The sequence below is a fragment of the Salpingoeca rosetta genome (genome assembly GCF_000188695.1).
Source record: "Salpingoeca rosetta unplaced genomic scaffold supercont1.18, whole genome shotgun sequence".
NCBI classification, from domain to species: Eukaryota; class Choanoflagellata; order Craspedida; family Salpingoecidae; genus Salpingoeca; species Salpingoeca rosetta.
Genome location: NW_004754916.1, coordinates 1185089 through 1204035, shown reverse-complemented (window position 1 = coordinate 1204035; position 18947 = coordinate 1185089). Strand labels below are relative to the sequence as shown.

The window sequence follows — 18947 nt, the reverse complement described above, 5'->3', positions numbered from 1 at the left end:
CTCTAGACGTTCATGCAAAACTCAATTGAAGCCTAACGGAGACAGTCCAGTCAAGCATTCAAGCCGACGCACAGGACTCCAGTTTTACCTTACCTTGCTAGAACTTATTAAATCTTGACAAGTCGCAAGATAGGAACTCACTAACACATCCAACTGTAGCCGACGAGGTAACCATTCCAATATGGTAACCAGCAGGTAGCTAGTGTACGGTGACACCTTCATTGCCCGTCTACGAATAGTCATCCCCTTGCTGCCCTATTGATATAACCCATACCCTTAGATGTAGAGTTTCACCACACACACACACACACACACACACACACACACACACACACACACACACACACACACACACACCAACCTTGAGGTCGTGTTCGACAAACTCCATGCAGATGAAGATGTCGTTCATGGTGTGGCCCGTTACAATCTCCTTCACATTCACCACATTCTCGTGCTTCGCCTGCGCACATATGTGTGTGTAAGTGTGTGATGCATGAGTACGTGTGTGTGAGATGCACGAGTACGTGTGTGAGGTGACTGCACAACAGCGCGTACTACCGTGTCATCAAGTTCAATACACAGACGAGCACGCAGGAAGACACCCACCCCCACATGTGCACACACACACACACACACACACACACACACACACACACACACACACACACACACACACACACACACAACATGTGCACCCGTACGCACCTTGAGGAGCGTGTTGATTTCGCGGAGAGATGTGATTGGAAACCCCTCTCGCTCTGCTTCCATCTTCAGTCTCTTCACAGCCAGCACTTCACTGCTCCGCACACATTCGCACGGCACTGCGAGGTGAACGACAGCCCGGCCATGGCTCATAAAGCCCAATCACACACACACACACACACACACACACACACACACACACACACACACACACAGCATGCGCACATGCACACACGCACGCATGTGTGCGGATGCTTACCCTGTGCTGGTGTCTTTAACACGAAAGACAACACCATATGTTCCTTCGTCAATCATGTTCAGTCGCTCGTACACATCAATGCTCCTGAAGTCACAAAACGTTAACGCGATGTGAGTTGCTGTGCGCAGGCATCCCTGGCACAATGCAACATAGAACAACACAGGCGCATGCCAGCATCGACACACACACACACACACACACGCACGCATACACACACACACACACACACATACACATACACATGCGCCAGGCACCACCACCACCATGAAACCGACCTGCATCCCTTCTCTGCTGGAAAATAGATTTCGGGTGCTTCCTCATGCATATCGCTGTCAAACGCATCCAGTGGATCATGCACCATCACCTCCTCACTCACAGCAGCAGCTGCAGTGGTTACCGTCGCGTCGCTGTGCTGTTCCCTTGTCACTGCTGCCCCGCCGTCACCACTGCGCCCCCCTCCATCTAGTTCTTTGCCTCGCTGCCTCCCCTCCTTCCTTTCCACCTCCTTCTCCACCTTTTCGTCCATGTACTGCCGCTCCCTCCGCGTCGGCGTGTCATCCTCGTCGTCAGCAGTCGTCGCAGCGCGCTTCATATCCGGGGTACCGTCGCCCTCCTCCACTGCACCGCCCGGTGGGACGCGTCGCTTGGCTCCTCCTCCCCTCTCTGCATCCCCTGCTGTCGTCTGCGGCCCTGATGGTGGTGTGCCGGGCGGCGTTGCGTTTGTGTCGGTCGGTGTGCTGGCACGTGCACTATCTGCGCTCACGTCCATGGCCGCTGACAATACTTCCGTTGGTGGTGTTGTCACAGCGGTGGCTGCTGCTGCTGTTGTTGCTGTTGTTGTTGTTGTTGTTGCTGGTGCTGTCGTGTCGCCAGGCACGCCTTCAGGTGTTGCCTCCCTTGCGTGTCGGGCGGCGTGTTCTGGTGTTGCCTGCTTTCGCGCGTGTGCCCTGTCGTCGGCTGCAGGGGGTGTGGTGGCACCGCGCTCAGTCAGCTTGGCCGCCAGCTTGTCTGTTGCAGCCGGTGTTGGCGACGACGTCGCACTCTGTCGCGCGCTCTGTCGCGCGCTCTGTTTCGCGCTTTGCCTTGCGCTCTGCTTGGTGCTCTGTTTCCCGCTGAGCACCCCAGGGGTGGGTGTGGGCGATGGCTTGGCAGAGGATCGCTTGACCAGCATGGCCACCAGCCGCGCAGCCGCATCATCGCTGCTACTGTCCTTGCTCTTACTTGGCGCTGGCTTGGTGTCGCTACCACTCGTGCTGCCGCTGCCACTCGTGCTGCTGGCCGCTGGTGCTCGTTCCCTGCGGTGGCTGCGGTCGTCTCTGCTGGCCTCAGCGCGCCGGTCGCGCGAGTCTCGCTTGCTTCTGCTGCTGCCGCTTTCACCGGCCGCTGTTGCAGTGGTGGTGCGAGATGAGCGGGATGAGGAGCTGGTGCCCCGACGACCAGTCTTGTCTTGGCGTCTGCGCTGTTGCCGTTGCCGCTCTGCAGATGCCAGCAGCGCCGCCGTCGTCGTATCATCCTCATCATCGTCCCCCAGCGTGTCTCTGAACTGCCCTCGTGCGCCTCGCCTTCGAGAGCCGCCACTGCCACCCTCGTGCAATCGTGTGCGACCGTCAGAGCCACCCCTGCCCCGACTACTGCCACCACCACTGCTTGTGCTGGTGCTGGTGTTGCCGCCGCTTCCATCGTCACGGTATCGTCGTCCTTTCCCATTGCTGCTGTCCCCTTTCGCACCGGGTTCACCCAATCTTGACCTCAAGTGGGATGGCAGCCTTGCCAGCCGCGCCTTCGACAGCCCAGCATCTCCTGTGCCCTCTATCCGGTCGCTCATCCTCACTCACGCACAACCACACTCACGTGCGCCTGTATTGTTCCCCTACTTGCCCTTCTCCTCGCTCGCCTTCAACCACACAAACGGCAACGTTCGCTTCGTCGTTGTCGCCTGTGGTGCTGCTGCTGTTGCCGAAATTACTGCGAAATTATTCGCAACATTTCCCTTCGAGCGCCAACCAGTCGACACAAGCCGCAAAGAAGAAAGGCAGGCAGGTTGGTGGATGCGTGTGTGGTGGTGGTGTGAACGTGACAGTGGACGTGTGTGTGTGTGTGTGTTCATGTGTGTTGGTCCGTTTGTATCCTGCTGTGTGTGACCTTTGTTGTCGATCCACCGCGTGCTGGGCTTCGAACGTGTGTGTTACGCGGTCGTGGTTGAGGCAACCTGATTCAGCAAACAAACACAACACACACAACACAATGCACAACACACAACACACAACACAGCGTCCACTGTGCGTGCATGCATGAACTCACCCACTCGTTCCTACCTGCTCGTTTCGCTTGTCCTCAACTGCTATTCACCCGATGATGATCCTCTCGTTCTTCCCTTTTTAACTATGTCAGGATGGCGGACGACACAAGCAAACCAGCGTCGGCGCCATCGACTGCCGCCACAACAACGCCAGCGGTGGCGCAGCAGACTGGCGCACAAGCAGCGACGACGGTGCCGGTCGACCAACCCACCACGGCTACTGGACCAACAACAACGGCAGCGTCAACAACCGCAGCACCAACACCACCATCCTCCGCGACCACTCCATCAATAACAACAACAACACCACCAGCAGCAACAGCAGCACCAGCAGCAACAGCAGCACCAGCAGCAACAGCAATGACAACAACCCTTCCGCAACACACAGCACAAGCAAACACCACCGCTGTGGCCCAGCCGTCAACCAGCACGCCTGCTCCACCTGCATCTGCACCCGCGGACAATCAGCAGCACACATCTGCCCCTGTGCATCCAGTACAAGCAGGAAATGCACCCGCCACTTCAAACACGCCTACACCCACAGCAACAACGGCAACAGCCGCCACAGCGTCAGAGACAACGGCGACTGCCACACCCACAGTACCTGCCACACCAACTGCCGCCACACAGCCTGGGGATGACGCAGAGTCTGCGAGACAAGGCAATGCCTCGCAGGCACCGAAGCAGGAAGGTGGTGAGGGCGAGGCTGGCCCGGTGTCCGTGCGCGCGCGTGTGAAGGAGCTGCTGAACCTCAAGCTGAAGGTGTTCTTGGAAGCGCACGAGTTACGGCTACGGGAGCTGTTCCTTGTAAGCACAAACAACAGCCTGGCCGACCTGCTACACGCCCGCACCAGCGGCAGCCCTGCGATGGAGGAGTTTGTGGCGCGAAACCGCGTTGACGGCGTCACCACCGCCCGCACCACTGCGGGGAAGCGCAAGAGCAGCGCAGACAGCGGGCAGCCCACCCCAAAGCGGGCCACCGTTGGCTCGCGCTCTGCCTCGCCCGGCGGCGGCGCGTCGCCACGACCCGGGTCGCCCGTAACCGGTGGTGGCGGGCGCGGGAAGGGCCGTGGCAAGGGCAAGAGCCGCGCACGTGGCAAGACACCGCGGTCGGCAGGGAAGGCAGGCAAGAGCAGCCGGGCTGGCAGCGCGCTTGCCGAGGAGGACGCGCTGCCAGAAGCAACGCCGACAGCGGCCGTGCCTGCGACAGGCGTGGCCACACCAAAGGCACGCCGTGCAAAGGCAGCAGCAGCAACAGCAGCAGCAACGACAACCACTCCAACACCCGGCACGAGCCTTGCTGCCCAGCGCACACCACGAACCCGCAGCAAAGCCGCCTCTGTTGCTGTTGATGCGGAAAAGCAGCCCGAGCAGGAAACAGCGGCGGTGGCAGCGGGGAAGGCTGGCACGCAGGCGATCACCACGACAGGCGGGGCGGCACCAACAGCCACATCAGCAGCACCGAAGAAGATGAAGCTGAAGGTGTCGCTGGACGAGGCAGCACGGCTGCTGCACGCGGAGAAAGAGCTGCAGCAGCGCATCAGCGAGAAGAGGCAGCAAGGGGTGTGGGTTGACAAGCGCCTGCCCAAGGTTGCCGAGCCGGCCCGCCCAAAGGTGCACCAGGACTACCTGCTGGAGGAGATGGCGTGGCTCAGCGACGACTTCCGCATGGAGCGCAAGTGGAAGATTGCGGTGGCACGGAAGCTTGCGCGCGCTGTGGTGCGCTGGCATGAGGCGCGGGCGCAGGAGGGCCGGCGACGCATGCGGCAGGAGCTCAACCGGAAGAGGAAGGTGGCTGCAAACGTGGCGCGCGACGTGCAGGTGTTTTGGAAACAGATGCTCAAGGTCGTCGACTACAAGCACAAGCTGGAGCTGGACGCTGTCAAGACAGATGCCATGAACAAACACCTGGACTACCTGGTTGGACAGACGCAGTCGTTTACAGAGGATCTCACGCGCGGGCTGCAGGGCAAGTATGCAGAGTACGGCAAAACGGCCATGGCCGCACACGCGCGCCGCGCAGCCGCCAAGCACGCAGCTGCACTACAGCAAGCAACAGGCCAACAGATCACGCTCCCGCCGGCGCCGTCACAACAACAGCAACAGCAGCAGCAACAGGGCGCACCCACACAGGTGGCCGATTCGACGACAGCAGCTGCGGGCGCAAGTGGTGACGACGGTGCCAACAAGGCAAAGGGCAAGGCTGCAAAGAAGCAGCGCAGCAAGAGAGACGCAGTGAAGAAAGAAGAGGAGGACGAAGAGTATGTGCCGTCTGATGCAGAGGGCAAGGCATCTGCTAGCCGTGGTGGTGACGGCGAAGACGAGGAGGGAGCAGGCAGTGGGGAGGATGATGATGACGAGAGCTCTGTAGATTCAGCGGATGAGCCCGAGGATGCGGAGGGTGAGCTTGCTGACCTTGCCAAGGGCGGGGAGATGCCGATTGAGGAACTGCTGGCCATGTACCAGCGCATGGCAGAGCAGGAGGAGGGGGACGAAGGAGAGAGCAACGAGGAGGGTGGCGAGGAGGACGAGGAGGATGATGATGGTGGTGAGGAGGATGAAGAGGGTGAAGAGGAAGAAGCCGAACGTCAGGGAAAGAAGGCCAAGAAGGCAGCAGGGAAGAAGGGGAAGGGAGGGAGAAGGAAGAAGAAGCAAGACGCCAAGGAAGGCGGGGATGAGGAGGAACAAGAGGAGGATGCTGGCCAAAACGACAAAGGAGAGGATGAGGAGGAAGAAGAAGAAGAAGAAGAAGAAGCAGAAGAGGACGAAAAAGAGGATGAGGAGGAAGAAGAACCGAGGACACCGCGCACGCGTCGGTCGCGGCGGAGTCGGTCGAGTCGCACAGCAGCAACAGCGGCAACAGCAGCGCGCGGGCGGGGCCGTGGCCGCCGCCGCAGCTCCCGTCGCAGAGGCGCCGCCGTCAAGCAGGAGGAGGAGGAGGAGGAGGAAGAGGAAGAGGGGGAAACAGCAGGAGGAGAAGAGGGAGGGCAGCATGACGGCGCAAAGTCTGAGGCCGAGGGTGATGGTGCTGGTGACGCTGAGGAAGAGAGTGGAACAGATGCAGAGACAGCGGACAGGGAGACGCGGCAGGATCTACTGCTGCTGGCAGGCAAACGACAGGACGCTGATGGCCCCAGCACCCGAGACGAGGTGGAAGCCGTTGGGCGGGAGCTGGAGACGGCGCAGGCGGTGGACGCCACCAACACGGACACAAGCAACATCAACACGCCCGTGCCGTTTCTGCTCAAGTGCAAGCTGCGGCCGTATCAGCACATTGGGCTGGACTGGCTGGCCACCATGCACGCGAAGAACCTCAACGGCATCCTTGCTGACGAGATGGGCCTTGGCAAGACCATCCAGACCATTGCGCTGCTGGCCCACCTCGCCGTCACGCGCAACAACTGGGGGCCGCACCTCATTGTGGTGCCCACCAGCGTGATGGTGAACTGGGAGATGGAGCTGAAGAAGTGGTGCCCGGCGTTCAAGGTCCTCAACTACCACGGGACCATCAAGGAGCGTCGTGAGAAGCGCGTTGGCTGGACGAAGCCCGACCAGTTTCACGTGTGCATCACCAGCTACAAGCTTGCCGTGCAGGACGCGCACATCTTCAAGCGCAAGAAGTGGAAGTACCTGATTCTTGACGAGGCGCACCACATTAAGAACTTTGAGTCGAAGCGGTGGCAGACGTTGCTTCGCTTCACCTCTCGCCGCCGCCTCCTGCTCACGGGCACGCCGCTGCAGAACGACCTCATGGAGCTGTGGTCCCTCCTCCACTTTCTCATGCCGCGCGTGTTCCAGTCGCACCAGCAGTTTCGCGAGTGGTTTGGCAACCCCGTGCGGGAGATGGTTGAGAGCACGCGTGCAGCCAAGCAGCGTGACAAGGAGCGTGTTTCCCGCCTGCACAAGCTCCTGCGGCCCTTTATCCTCCGCCGGCTCAAGGCAGACGTCGAGCTCCAGGTGCGCGCGACTACATGGTTGTGTTTGTGTGTGTGTGTGTGTGTGTGTGTGTGTGTGTGTGTGTGTGTGTGTGTGTGTGTGTGTCTGTTTCGTTCGTGTGACTGTGTTGTGCGTTGTGTGTTTGGAGTGCACTTCATCGACCCATGTGTTCGGGTTGAGTGCTTCCACCTTGGCACCCGTCCCTGCCTCAACGAGTGCCTCACCACCTTCCCCTCTCCCTCCACTCGCACATGTGTGCACATGTGTGTACATGTGTGCAGATGCCGAAGAAGTACGAGCATGTGATCACGTGCGACCTCTCGCGGCGGCAGCGTGAGCTCTATGACGAGTTTATGTCCCGCACAAAGACAAAGGAAACCATCGCAGCAGGTATGTTTTCTGACGTTGCACGTCCGTGTTAGCGCTCCATTTTGAATTCTACATATCAACTGCGTTGTTGACACGCTGCTGCCCCTCACTCACTCACTCACTGCCTCACTCACTCACCACTGACTCGCTGCCTCACTCACTCACTCTGCTTCACTCACTCACGCACACACACACACATCCACGTGCGCATGCAGGCAACTATCTGAGTGTGATCAACATTCTGATGCAGCTGCGCAAGGTGTGCAACCACCCGAATCTGTTTGCGGAGCCGCGTGTGGTCAGTCCGCTTGTGCTGCGGCCTCTGCGGTATGAGGTGCCTTCCCTCGTCATCGGTGCCCTTGACGACCGCGACTGGTTTGCTGCCGCCCCGAACCCGGCACGCGTCAACTTGGACCTGTTTGGACTGGCGCTGCTGCACTGCGAACTGCGCGGCGACGTGTCCCTGCACGCGGACGCAGACGCCATTCGCTCGCTCGGGCTCCCGGTTGGGTTTGAGATTGAGCGCGAGCCACCGACAGAGGAGGAGAAGAACAGCGGCGGCGAAAACTACCTGGATTTGCTCATGCGCCGGCGCAAGCAGCAGCGCGCCCTGCTCAACCACCGCGCGCACATCAACACGCTCATGTGCGACCGCAGTGCCGTGTACGGTGACGCCCTGCGCTCGGCCGTGACCATGCCGCCTCGCCCGGTCGCCTCCATCTCAACCACGGCGCTCAGCTCGTACCTCGCCCCTCCAACCGCAACCACCACAACCACCACCAGCAGTGACAACACCGCTACCACTGACACCCCCAACAACACCAGCAACAATGCCGCGGACCCGGACATTTTGCCGCTTGTGCAGAGTGTGGCTGATCGGCGAGCAGGGCTGGCTGCTGTTGTGCGGCGATTCTCCATGGCCGTGGAGCCTGCCCGCTGCCCGGCGCTTGATGTCGCCCCCACCACCGTCGGCGGCGTGCGCGCCGTGCAGAAGTGCATGTGGTCGCAGCCCCTGCGCAACCGGGCCGCTCGCCCCACCACCACTTTCCAAGCGCTTGTGCGGGACGCAGCAGAGGAGGACCGCGCGCTCGTGCTGCCGGACAGGGCGCTGATTCAGTACCACTGCTCGAAACTGCAGGTGCTGGAGAAGCTGCTCAGGGAGAAGAAGGCTGGCGGCCACCGTGTGCTCATCTTCACGCAGATGGCCAAGATGCTGGACATCCTGGAGCAGTTTCTTGCGTTCCACGCGTTTACGTATCTGCGGCTGGACGGGTCCACCCCCGTGGTGCGGCGGCAGCAGATGACGGAGAGGTTCAACCGAGACTCGCGCCTCTTCTGCTTCATCCTCTCCACGCGCTCTGGCGGGCTTGGCGTCAACCTCACGGGCGCAGACACGGTCGTGTTTTACGACAGCGACTGGAACCCGACCATGGACGCGCAGGCGCAGGACCGCGCCCACCGCCTGGGCCAGACAAGGGACGTGCACATCTACAGGCTGGTGTGCGCCAAGACGGTGGAGGAGAACATTCTCAAGAAGGCGCAGCAGAAGCGGCAGCTTGGCGACATTGCCATTGAGGGCGGTGCGTTCACGACAGAGGGCCTGAAGAGCGTCAAGCTGATGGAGCTGTTTGAGGGCGACTCCAACGTGGAGGACCTTGGCCCCGTCACAGGCGAGGACAAGAAGGCTAAGGCAGCAACAACAGCAGAGGCTGGTGCTGCGACTGACGATGGCGCTGCCACGGCTGGTGAGGGCGAGGAAGGTTTCGAGCAGGCGCTATTGGCGGCGGAGGACGAGACAGATCGCCAGGCGTTGCAGACGGCGCGGCAGGAGTTGTCGCAGGAGCTGGCCGAGTTTGACGAGGACGGTACGCCCGTCGGCTCAACCAGCGACACGCCAAAGCGCAAACACCCCGCAGCGGCAGCGGCAGCAGCAGCAGCGACATCGTCGGCAGCAGCCACACCAACGCGAGGCAGCAAGCGCGCCAAAGCAAGCGCGCCCACACAACAAACTGCCGAGGGTGACATGGCAGAGCAAGAGGCGGGCGCCGCGTTTACGTCCCCAGAGCATGAGCAGCAGCAGCAGCAGCAGCAGCAACAACAAGGGCGTGCGGGTGGCGCGGCGCGGAGCGATGTGGAGACGGACGAGGAAGAGATTGACCCGGCCAAGCTGCTGGAGGAGCAGATGAAGCGGCTGCGTGGGGTGGAGCACCACGCCCTCAACGTGCTGGAGCGGTACCTGTCGTCGCAGCACGAGCGCAAGCTGGCCGATGCCCGCCGCGCCATGGACGAGAAGCATCGCGCGCTGTGCAACTTGGAGAATAGGATGCGTGCAGGCAACGACGATGGCCTGTCGACGGAAGAGGAGGAGGAACTCTTCTACAGCGAGGAGAAGATGCAGGAGGCGCTGCGGGCGTACATGGAGGCGACGGCGCAGTCTGAGGAGGCCGCCAGCCCGCTGTACGGCCCACCGCAGCCGCCGGCGCACGGCAGCAGCGAGGCCATGGCCCCGCATGTGGAGACGGCGCACTGGGCGCAATACCGCGTGGCGTTTATGCACTTTGTGCCCGCTGCGCCCGACCTGACCAAGCGGCGCAAGCGGTTCCGCAAGAAGTACAAGGACCTGCAGCGTCGGGCGAGCCGCAAGGGCACCAACTTCATGTGGCAGCGCACGATGGACCTGGGCGTGCGGGACATCTCGGAGAAGCGTGCGCGCGAGCTTGGCGAGAAGGCGCTGCACCACGGGCGCGGCATCTCCGCGTCCATCTTCCGGCGGCGCGACGACAAGGGTGGGCGGTATGGCATCAAGATGCACCGGCACCCGAAGCGGCCCGTCAAGTCCTCGGGCGCCTCCAAGGATAAGCGGGACGTGGACACCAACAGGGAAGCGGCGCCGTGGACTGTGGAGGAGGACTGGACGCTGCTGGCAGCCGTGCGCCGGCACATGTGCGCAAACAGCACTGTCAACTGGCAGCTGGTTGCTGACACGATGAATGTGTGCACGTCGTTTACAGGGCGCCCGCGCACGCGGCTGCAGTGCCGTGACCGCTACTTCAACGTGCTGGTGAACCGTGAGGACGGGCGCCCGCCCTCTAAGAAGAAGGACGATGGCAAGAAGAAGACAAAGAAGAAGGCAAAGAAGGAAGAGCCAGCAAAGGGACAGCCGGTGCGTGTGTGCGTATGCGCGCGCACGTGTGTGTGTGTGTGCGTATGCGCGCTTGTGTGTGTGTGTGTGTGCGTGTGTGTGTGTGTGACAGAGAGCGAGAGAGACAGCAAGCGAGAGAGAGAGAGTGTGTGTGTGTGCGTGTGTGTGCGTGTGTGTGCGCGCGCGTATGTGTGTGTGCGCGTGCGTATGTGTGTGTGTGTGTGTTCTCGTTGTGGAATTGTCGTTTTTTATTGCACCCTTGCTTGCTTGCTGTAGCACCCGTGCTTACTTTTGCTCCTGCACTTGCAATTGTGCTCCTGTGCTTGCTTGTCTGACTGCTTGGTGGGCTATGGCTCACAACTTGGCGTCATACTGCTGCAATTGCAGGTGCTGACGACGCAGCAGCTGCACGAGAAGGACAACCGGCAGTCTGTGATTGACTTCCACCGCAACGTGTTCACGGCCATTGTTAAGGCGCATTCCTCGCGCGCGCCAGCGCCACCCCCTCCGGCCGCTTCTGAGGAGGCGCGGAAGTCCCAGCAGGCCATTCTCGACCAAGCACGCGTGGGCACGGAGTCTGTGGTGGAGTTGACGCAGAAGCTGAACGACGATTACCTGAAGGCGCGATCTGCAGCCCTGATGCAGCGGCGCCAGGCGCACATACAGGCGATGAAGCAGGCCCAGGCGCAAAACATGCCGGGACGGGTGGCCATGCAGCAGCAACATCAACAACAGCAACAGCAGCAGCAACAACAACAACAACAACAACAACAGCTGCGGGGCGTTCCGTCACAACAACAACAGCAACAGCAACAGCAAGGGCGACCAGGACAACCACCGGCAGGAATGCAGCAAGTGGTGGGCGTACAAAATCAACAGCTACAGCCACAACAACAGCCACAGCAGCACCCACAGCACACACAGCATCCACAACAGCAAGCTGGGGTCAACACGGGTCGCCACGGTGCCATCTCTGGCCAGCGCGCTTCCATACCTGGCGTCCGACCTCAGGGCCAGGCGCCCGGTGGCACGAATGGCAGCGGTGCATATGCGCAGTCGCGTGCCATGCCGGTAGGGAGAGCAGCTGGTGGTGGCAGCGTTGCACAACAGCAGGGCCGCCCTCTGCAACAGCACCCGCAACAAGTGCCGACATCAACAATGCAACAGCAGCGGCCAATGCCCATGACGAGCAACCCGGCCCAAGCCCGCAACATGCCGTCTCAGGGGCCGGCGCACACCCAGCAGGGCCAGCTGCGCAATGTGCCTGCGCGCATGCCCCAGCAACAGGCGCAAATCTACTCACAGGCGCCAGCATCGCGAGTGCAAGGGCAGATGCCCGTTGGGCAGCAGCAGCAGCAGCAGCAGCCACAACAGCAGCAGCCACGTGGTGGCGCGACCACGGCGCCTGTGGGCAACGTGCCTCGCGGGCCAACCGGCATGGTGCAGGGTGGTCCCTCCTCGTCGTCTCAGCAGACCACACCCGTGCGTGGCGCTGGTACGGCCCCACGTCAGCAGCAACCGTTGACCCACACCTCCGGAGCAGCGGGTGCCCGCGGTGGTGTGGCGGGAATGTCTGGCCAGCACCAGCACCAGCACCAGCAGCAACAACAACAACAACAGCCGCGTGGCGGTGTTCCCGTGTCACGGGCAATGGGTCAGGCCCCACCGTCGTCGTCACCCCAGGTGATGACGCAGCCAGCCATGCCGGGCCCTGGTGGCAGCACAACTGCGCCGACCACGGGTGCCTACATGCCGAGTGCTCGCAGCACGGTTGGCGCGGGTCAGCCAGCGCCGCAGTATGCCCGCCCCGCTGTTGCTGGTCAGGGTATTGGCACGGCATCACCGCACCAGGCCGGCACGCGCTATGCGACGGCACCCATGTCGCGTGTGCCGGCATCAACGAGTGTGTATTCGACAGCATCCACGGCGCCACACCCGCACATGGGCAGCCCCATGGCGAGCAGCACAGGCACAATACGGCCCGGTGGGGTGAGGCCGATGATGGGCACTGCAGGGGCGACTGGAAGCATGGCGTCGACCGTGCCAACAACCATGATCACATCAGTCGGTGCCGGTGTCAGCGGGGCCACGGTGCCAACGAGCCTGCCCTACGGCAGCAGCACCACCTCCACAGTCCCCGGCCGGGCATACGCCCAGCAGCCGCAGCAGCCCGGCACATATGCATACGCACCGCAGTCGGCGGGTTCGTCCAAGGCGCACACGCCAAAACAGATGTCACGCCGCACGTCAATGAGCACGCACGCTGTACCCGGGAGCGCATACGCGACGAGCAGTACCGCGGGGCCAACCGGTACTGCTGGTGCTGGTGCTGGTGGTAGTGGTGTGCAGTACAACTCTGCCTCGCTGCTGGCATATGTACGGCAACACTACAGCGCTGATCCAAACTTTACCTACGTCGTGAACGTGTACAACGACAAAACCATGTCGGAGGAAGCAAAGGTATGTACCCTGTGTGTACGTTTGTGTATGCGTGTATGGGAGTGTCGAGGTGTGTCGATGTGTGGACGTGTGCCGATGTGTGGACGTGTGAATGTGTTCATTTGTGTCAATGTGCGAATGTGTGTGTGTGTGTGTGCGTGTGCGTCAATGTGCGAATGTGTGTGTGTGTGTGTGTGCGTGTGCGTCGATGTGTGTGTGTGTGTATCTGTGGAGTGTTTCCTTTTGATTGTCGAACACCATTCTCATTACACCTTGTCCCTGCCCGTGCGGTTTGCGATGTTGCGTCGGCGTTAGGTGACGGAGATACAGCGGTGGCTGCAGACTGCGCAGACACGCTCCCCCGCGCGTGCCCGCACGTCATCCATGGGCGCGTCTTCATCGTCGCCCCACGTCATGTCGCGATCGGCGAGTGTGTCCTCCACATCACGGCCCATGCCGCAAACACAGCCCGGCGGCCCACCGACAATGCAGCAACAGCAACCACAACAACAAACACAACCACAGCAGCAGCAGCAGCAGCTACAACAACAACAACAGCCTGGTGCACCGTACAGCACAGCGCCCGCTAGCGGTTACACGCGGCAGGGGCAGTCTTGATGACATGCGGATTGCTGAGCAGCGAGCATAATCGAGAGCGAGCCAGGGTGCGTGAACAAGAGAGAGCCAGTTGGAGAGAGAGAGAGAGAGAGAGAGAGAGAGAGAGAGAGAGAGAGAGAGAGAGAGAGAGAGAGAGAGAGAGAGAGAGAGAGAGAGAGAGAGAGAGAGAGAGAGAGAGAGAGAGACAGAGAGAGACAGAGAGAGAGACAGAGAGAGAGAGAGAGAGAGAGAGAGAGAGAGAGAGAGAGAGAGAGAGAGACAGAGAGAGAGTGCGTGTGTGTGTGTGTGTGTGTTTGCTTGTTGAGAGAAAGGGAGAGCCTGCTATTTGGTGTGGGGCATGGAGGAAGCGTTTTGTGTTGGGAGGACCATCAGCTTTTGGACTCTTTGCCGTTCATTCATTGTTTTGGTAGTTTACTTTACATCTGCAGAAAGAGGAAGGACCCTGTAAATGCGAATGAGAACACGCGAGGTACAACAGCACAGCAGCACCAAGCTGCAGGGAGAGAGATGGGGGCGGGGGATGGTCGTGGTGGTAACAAAGGGCAATGTAGCAAACAGTTCAATTCGAATGCGAAGGGAACACCAGAGAAACTCGGCGCGCAAGACCAGGACCACACACACACACACACACACACACACACACACACACACACACACACACACACACACACACACACACACACACACACACACACACACACACACACACACACGAGCTACTCGTGCAGTCGCCTGATTTCCTTTGCGAGCGCTGTTGCTTGCTCGCAGACAAAGTCGATTGGGAAGAACGACAGGGAGACATAACACATTTCAAAGCACACCACTTCGTGTTTCCATTCCGGGAACAGCTGTTTCGTCAGTGCCTTGAAGGCCTGAACAGAAAGAACACACCAACGTGAGTAAGTGAGTGAGTGAGTGGGGAGGGAGGGAGGGAGGGAGAGAGAGAGAGAGAGAGAGAGAGAGAGAGAGAGAGAGAGAGAGAGAGAGAGAGAGAGAGAGAGAGAGAGAGAGAGAGAGAGAGAGAGAGAGAGAGAGAGAGAGAGAGAGTGTGTGTGTGTGTGTGTGTGTGTGTGTGAGTGAATGTGCGTGAGTGTGAATGTGTGTGTGTGTTTGTTTGTGCGGCGCAGCCACATTGCACCAAGCATCAACTTGTATGCACCAAACACTAATTTCTTGCTGCCCAAACAACCAGTTCTCTTCACGTACCGTGCTGCCGGCGGAGTTGTTCCTGCCGAGTTCACGAAATGCAGCCTGCGTTGCTGTGTTCGCTGGTGGCAGCAGCCTGTAGGCGGAGCAATCGACGTGCAGCACGCATGAGGCACGAGCAGCACTTGCAACGGGGCGCGAATATCCATGCAACGTTTCTGCACTGCCACACACACACACACACACACACACACACACACACACACACACACACACACACACACACACACACACATACCTGTCGCCATTCGACTCGAACCACACGGTGTAGAGGAAGCGCAGCGAGGTCTGTTTGGAGCTGTAGGTTGTAAATCCGTGGACCAAACGGTCACGCGCCTCCAAATAAAACGCCCACAACTGGTCCTTGAAGTCTGGAATGAACTTGAGGACACTTTGGGGTGTGGCTACGCCAAAATAAGAACATGCACCACAAGACAAAATGTGTGTGTGAATGAGAGGGATAAAGAGAGAGAGAGAGAGAGAGAGAGAGAGAGAGAGAGAGAGAGAGAGAGAGAGAGAGAGAGAGAGAGAGAGTGTGTGTGTGTGTGTGTGTGTGTGTGTGTGTGAATGTGTGTGTGTGTGAGAGTGTGTGCGTGTGAATGCGTGAGTGTGTCAAAGAGTGTGTGGGCAATGATGCCACTTGAGCACTCACTCAACCACCACACACACACACACACACACACACACACACACACACACACACACACACACACACACACACACACACGCGCGCGCGCACACAACCCGTCAAGAACACGAAATGCAGACAGCAGAGGTTATCCACTGCGCCAGACCACCACGTACCATCGTCGGAGGTTGAGTCATGACGGCGAGAGGAAGCGCGAATATCTGGCAGCGGGCTGCAGTACAGCATGTCCTTTGATCGGTTCACAAAGAGAAAATGGACGAGACCAGGGTACTTGAGTCGCACCTGGCGATATGGATCTGCATTTGCGCTTGCTCGCAGGCTCTCCAGCATGACTGGCTGCAAGAAGATGGACAGTTTTGCCAGCACTGCTTGCACCGCTTTCCCCTTGAGCGTCGTGTCTGACTTCAGGCAGCGGGACACAAACGTGCCAAACAAGCGGTCTCGTATGGCATTGTAGAGCCGATTCACCGCAGAGTCCGCGCCTTCAAACTCCTGCATTGTCCACTACAAGCAGGCACGGGCAACGGATACACACAAGTACATTTGTGTGCGTCAGTATGTGTGTGTGCGTGCGTGTGCGAGTGCGTGTGCGAGTGCGTGTGCGAGTGCGTGCGTGTGCCTTTGCCAGTGTGCGTGTGCTTTTGCCCGCGAGCGTGTGTTCCGTCTCACAACGATAATACACAGATTACAGGTGCAGCTCGCAAACATTCAAAACGCAACAGTGCCGTGGAACATACCCTGTTGCTGGGCTGCGTTGGCACTTCGATGTTGCACTCCAACTTTGCCGCAAACTTCGGGTAATCGCGTGTCAACCACCGCTTCACTGCAGTCAACACCTCTTTGGTCGCCTACAGTGGGGTGGTGGTGATGGTGATGGTGATTGTGGTGGTGGTGACGGTGGTGGTGACGGTGGTGGTAAGGGAGCGAGCGAGGGCATGGGTGAATATGATTGGAACAAAAAACACGGAGCCGACACGTGCGTGAGTGCTACAGTGTGCAAGGTTGATGTTGCCCTTAGATACCTCTCAATACACACACACACACACACACGCATACACACACATGCACACACATGCACACACACACACACATAAACACACATACACACGCATGCACACACACACACCCGGATGTTTGCGACCAGCTTCTTTGTTCGCTCCTCGCGAGCAATCACGTCAGCGTGGTGTTCCAGGTAGACTTGCACCAGCACATCGATCAACTCGTTGCTGCAAACACATGCAGAACACACACAACGCGTGTGGAGAGCGCAAAGGGGTGAGCGAAATCACGTGTGTGAGATAAGCAGCATTTGCATGTTCACACACATACATGAGATCATGCACGCACGCACACACACGCACACATGCACTCACGCATGCACCACGCCACGTCATCAAACAGGCCGGCAAAACACACCTGAGGGTAGAGGTGAGACCACCGCACGGTGTGAAGGGCGTCCATGCGTCCGGTGCAACGCGCACGCAGCAGTTGGCATTGACTGGCGGAGGCGCACATTGGGTATGCACACGCATGCACATGTGAGCGGGGGATCGAGAAGGGTAAGGAATGCAGAGCAAACAGGCGCAACCACTCGGGGGTGTGCGTTGCATACCTTCAACATGTGTGCGTGCGTGTGTGTGTTGATGGTACAGATGGGCAGTCATGACGCATCATCGCAGCACTTACATGCGCACAGTGCCATGGTCTTGCATTCCACTTCCTCGTCATCGTAACCCCGCACGTGCCATGGCTCTCGTGTAAGATCCGGCTCCACAGCCTGAAGAGAAGTGGGATGATTGATTGGTGGTGGGTCCAAGTGAGCATGCAGAGCATCTTGTCGTTGGCACGCACACACATTGTAAGGAAACGCGCAATGACAAGTGACAACAACCAAGTACACGCACGTGCATGTGAGCGCATGTGAGTGCTTGTGAGCACGAGTGCAGCTGTACGCACTGGGTCCTTGCAGCGCGCAATCCATTCCTGCGTGCCATCTGCAATCGTCGGCGAGATGACCCAGCCACCGTACTTGGCATCATGGAACATGTGCGTGCACTTGTTCTCGTGCTGGTATACCGTCCGCCCATTGTGTACATACCGGTCCTTCAGCTGTCACGTGGTGAGTGTGAGTGTGAGTGTGTGAGTGTGTGTGAGTGTGAGTGTGAGTACATACAAGAACTTAGCACGTACCAATGATCGAATACACACATATACACACACACACACACAACGACGTGCCGCTCACAATCGGGTAGTAGTCGCCGTTGACGCTGAGGATGGAATCCGCCGTCTCAAGTCCACCGCGCACAACGAGCACAGCACTGGTGGTCCATTGTGACGTTCAGGGGAAGGCGAGTGGCAAGTGAGCACGTGTGTGCGTCACATCATCAAGCACAAACTGCACATCAAAACACACAGACACAGACACACACAGACGCACACACATACACACCAAGCACACACACAAAGCACATGCGCAAGCACGCACGTGTTCTTGTGGTCTTCAAAGTACGGGGCGGTGGCATTTGTGGCGGCAACAAGATGAACCACGCGGTCCCACAGCTTAAACACACGCGCCATCTGCTCGGCGACGTTGCCCTGAAGGGAGTGTACATGTGTGTGTGTGTGTGTGTGTGTGTGTGTGTACACGTGTGTGTGTGTGTGTGTGTGAGTGTGTTCGGGTGCTTCAATGTTGGTTCGTAGTGAGCATGCGACGAGAGAGCAACAAGCGACTGTGTGTTTGTGTTGAGTTGCGTTTGCTCATCACTCAGGAGAGAACACATGAAGATTGAGACCTGGCAGTGACTCACCGGCCGGATGACCACCAAGTGCGCATCCTGCGTGATGGGTTGAACGTACTGACATCACGCAAACAGGAGAGGAAACGGGGGAGAGTGGGTTTGAACATGAGGGCGCACAGCCAAGAGAACATGAAGGGTACGTGCGGCTGTCAGCACAACAAGACAAAAAGACACACCACACCGACACCATATCACGCAATAAACAAACAAACAAACAAACAAACAAACAAACAAACAAACAAACAAACAAACAAACAAACAAACAAACAAACAAACAAACAAACACCGCATCCCAGAACACATACACACCATGACATAATGGTCCTTGGTGCCGTCAGCGGTGTGCAGGAAAATGTTCGTTCCGCTCAATGCAGCGGCCGACGACGACGACGACGCCGATGACGATGATGCTGATGCTGATGATGCATGACCAGTACCACCACCGCCGCCACTGTTGCTGCTACGCCCCCGCTGGCTGCCTCTCGCGCTGCTTGCACCACCATCACTCGCTGTACCGGCATCGCTGC

The 18947-nt window shown here is 59.0% G+C and overlaps 3 protein-coding genes across 3 annotated transcripts in view; 1 reads left to right on the top strand and 2 right to left on the bottom strand.

Moving 5' to 3' along the window:
• Positions 1–199: 199 nt before the first annotated feature.
• On the bottom strand, positions 200–2921 carry PTSG_06662 (uncharacterized protein; the record flags this gene model as incomplete). Its single annotated transcript, XM_004991994.1, has 5 exons — positions 1237–2921; positions 962–1045; positions 706–796; positions 362–460; positions 200–229 (listed from the first exon to the last, which is right to left on the bottom strand). The coding sequence occupies exons 1-5, from the start codon at positions 2784–2786 to the stop codon at positions 200–202; spliced, it is 1854 nt and encodes a 617-aa protein (XP_004992051.1). The 5' UTR covers positions 2787–2921.
• A 36-nt stretch (positions 2922–2957) lies between these two features.
• On the top strand, positions 2958–13764 carry PTSG_06661 (snf family helicase; the record flags this gene model as incomplete). The annotated part of the gene is made up of 6 exons (XM_004991993.1): positions 2958–3001; positions 3353–7217; positions 7478–7586; positions 7781–10728; positions 11095–13167; positions 13462–13764. Exons 2-6 carry the CDS (start codon positions 3354–3356, stop codon positions 13762–13764), a joined length of 9297 nt encoding a protein of 3098 aa, XP_004992050.1. The 5' UTR covers positions 2958–3001; position 3353.
• A 690-nt stretch (positions 13765–14454) lies between these two features.
• Positions 14455–18947, bottom strand: part of PTSG_06660 (uncharacterized protein) — an 8371-nt gene continuing 3878 nt past the window's right edge. Inside the window, exons 12-24 of the mRNA XM_004991992.1 lie at positions 18730–18947; positions 18430–18477; positions 18108–18217; positions 17865–17940; positions 17576–17728; positions 17306–17396; positions 17036–17117; positions 16746–16845; positions 16357–16467; positions 15775–16123; positions 15209–15374; positions 14971–15046; positions 14455–14636 (exon numbers count right to left, since the gene is read on the bottom strand). The exon at positions 18730–18947 is cut by the window's right edge and continues 372 nt beyond it. Of these exons, the coding sequence (XP_004992049.1) occupies positions 14481–14636; positions 14971–15046; positions 15209–15374; positions 15775–16123; positions 16357–16467; positions 16746–16845; positions 17036–17117; positions 17306–17396; positions 17576–17728; positions 17865–17940; positions 18108–18217; positions 18430–18477; positions 18730–18947 (1736 nt within the window). The 3' untranslated portion in view covers positions 14455–14480. The remainder of the gene's footprint in view (positions 14637–14970; positions 15047–15208; positions 15375–15774; positions 16124–16356; positions 16468–16745; positions 16846–17035; positions 17118–17305; positions 17397–17575; positions 17729–17864; positions 17941–18107; positions 18218–18429; positions 18478–18729) is intronic.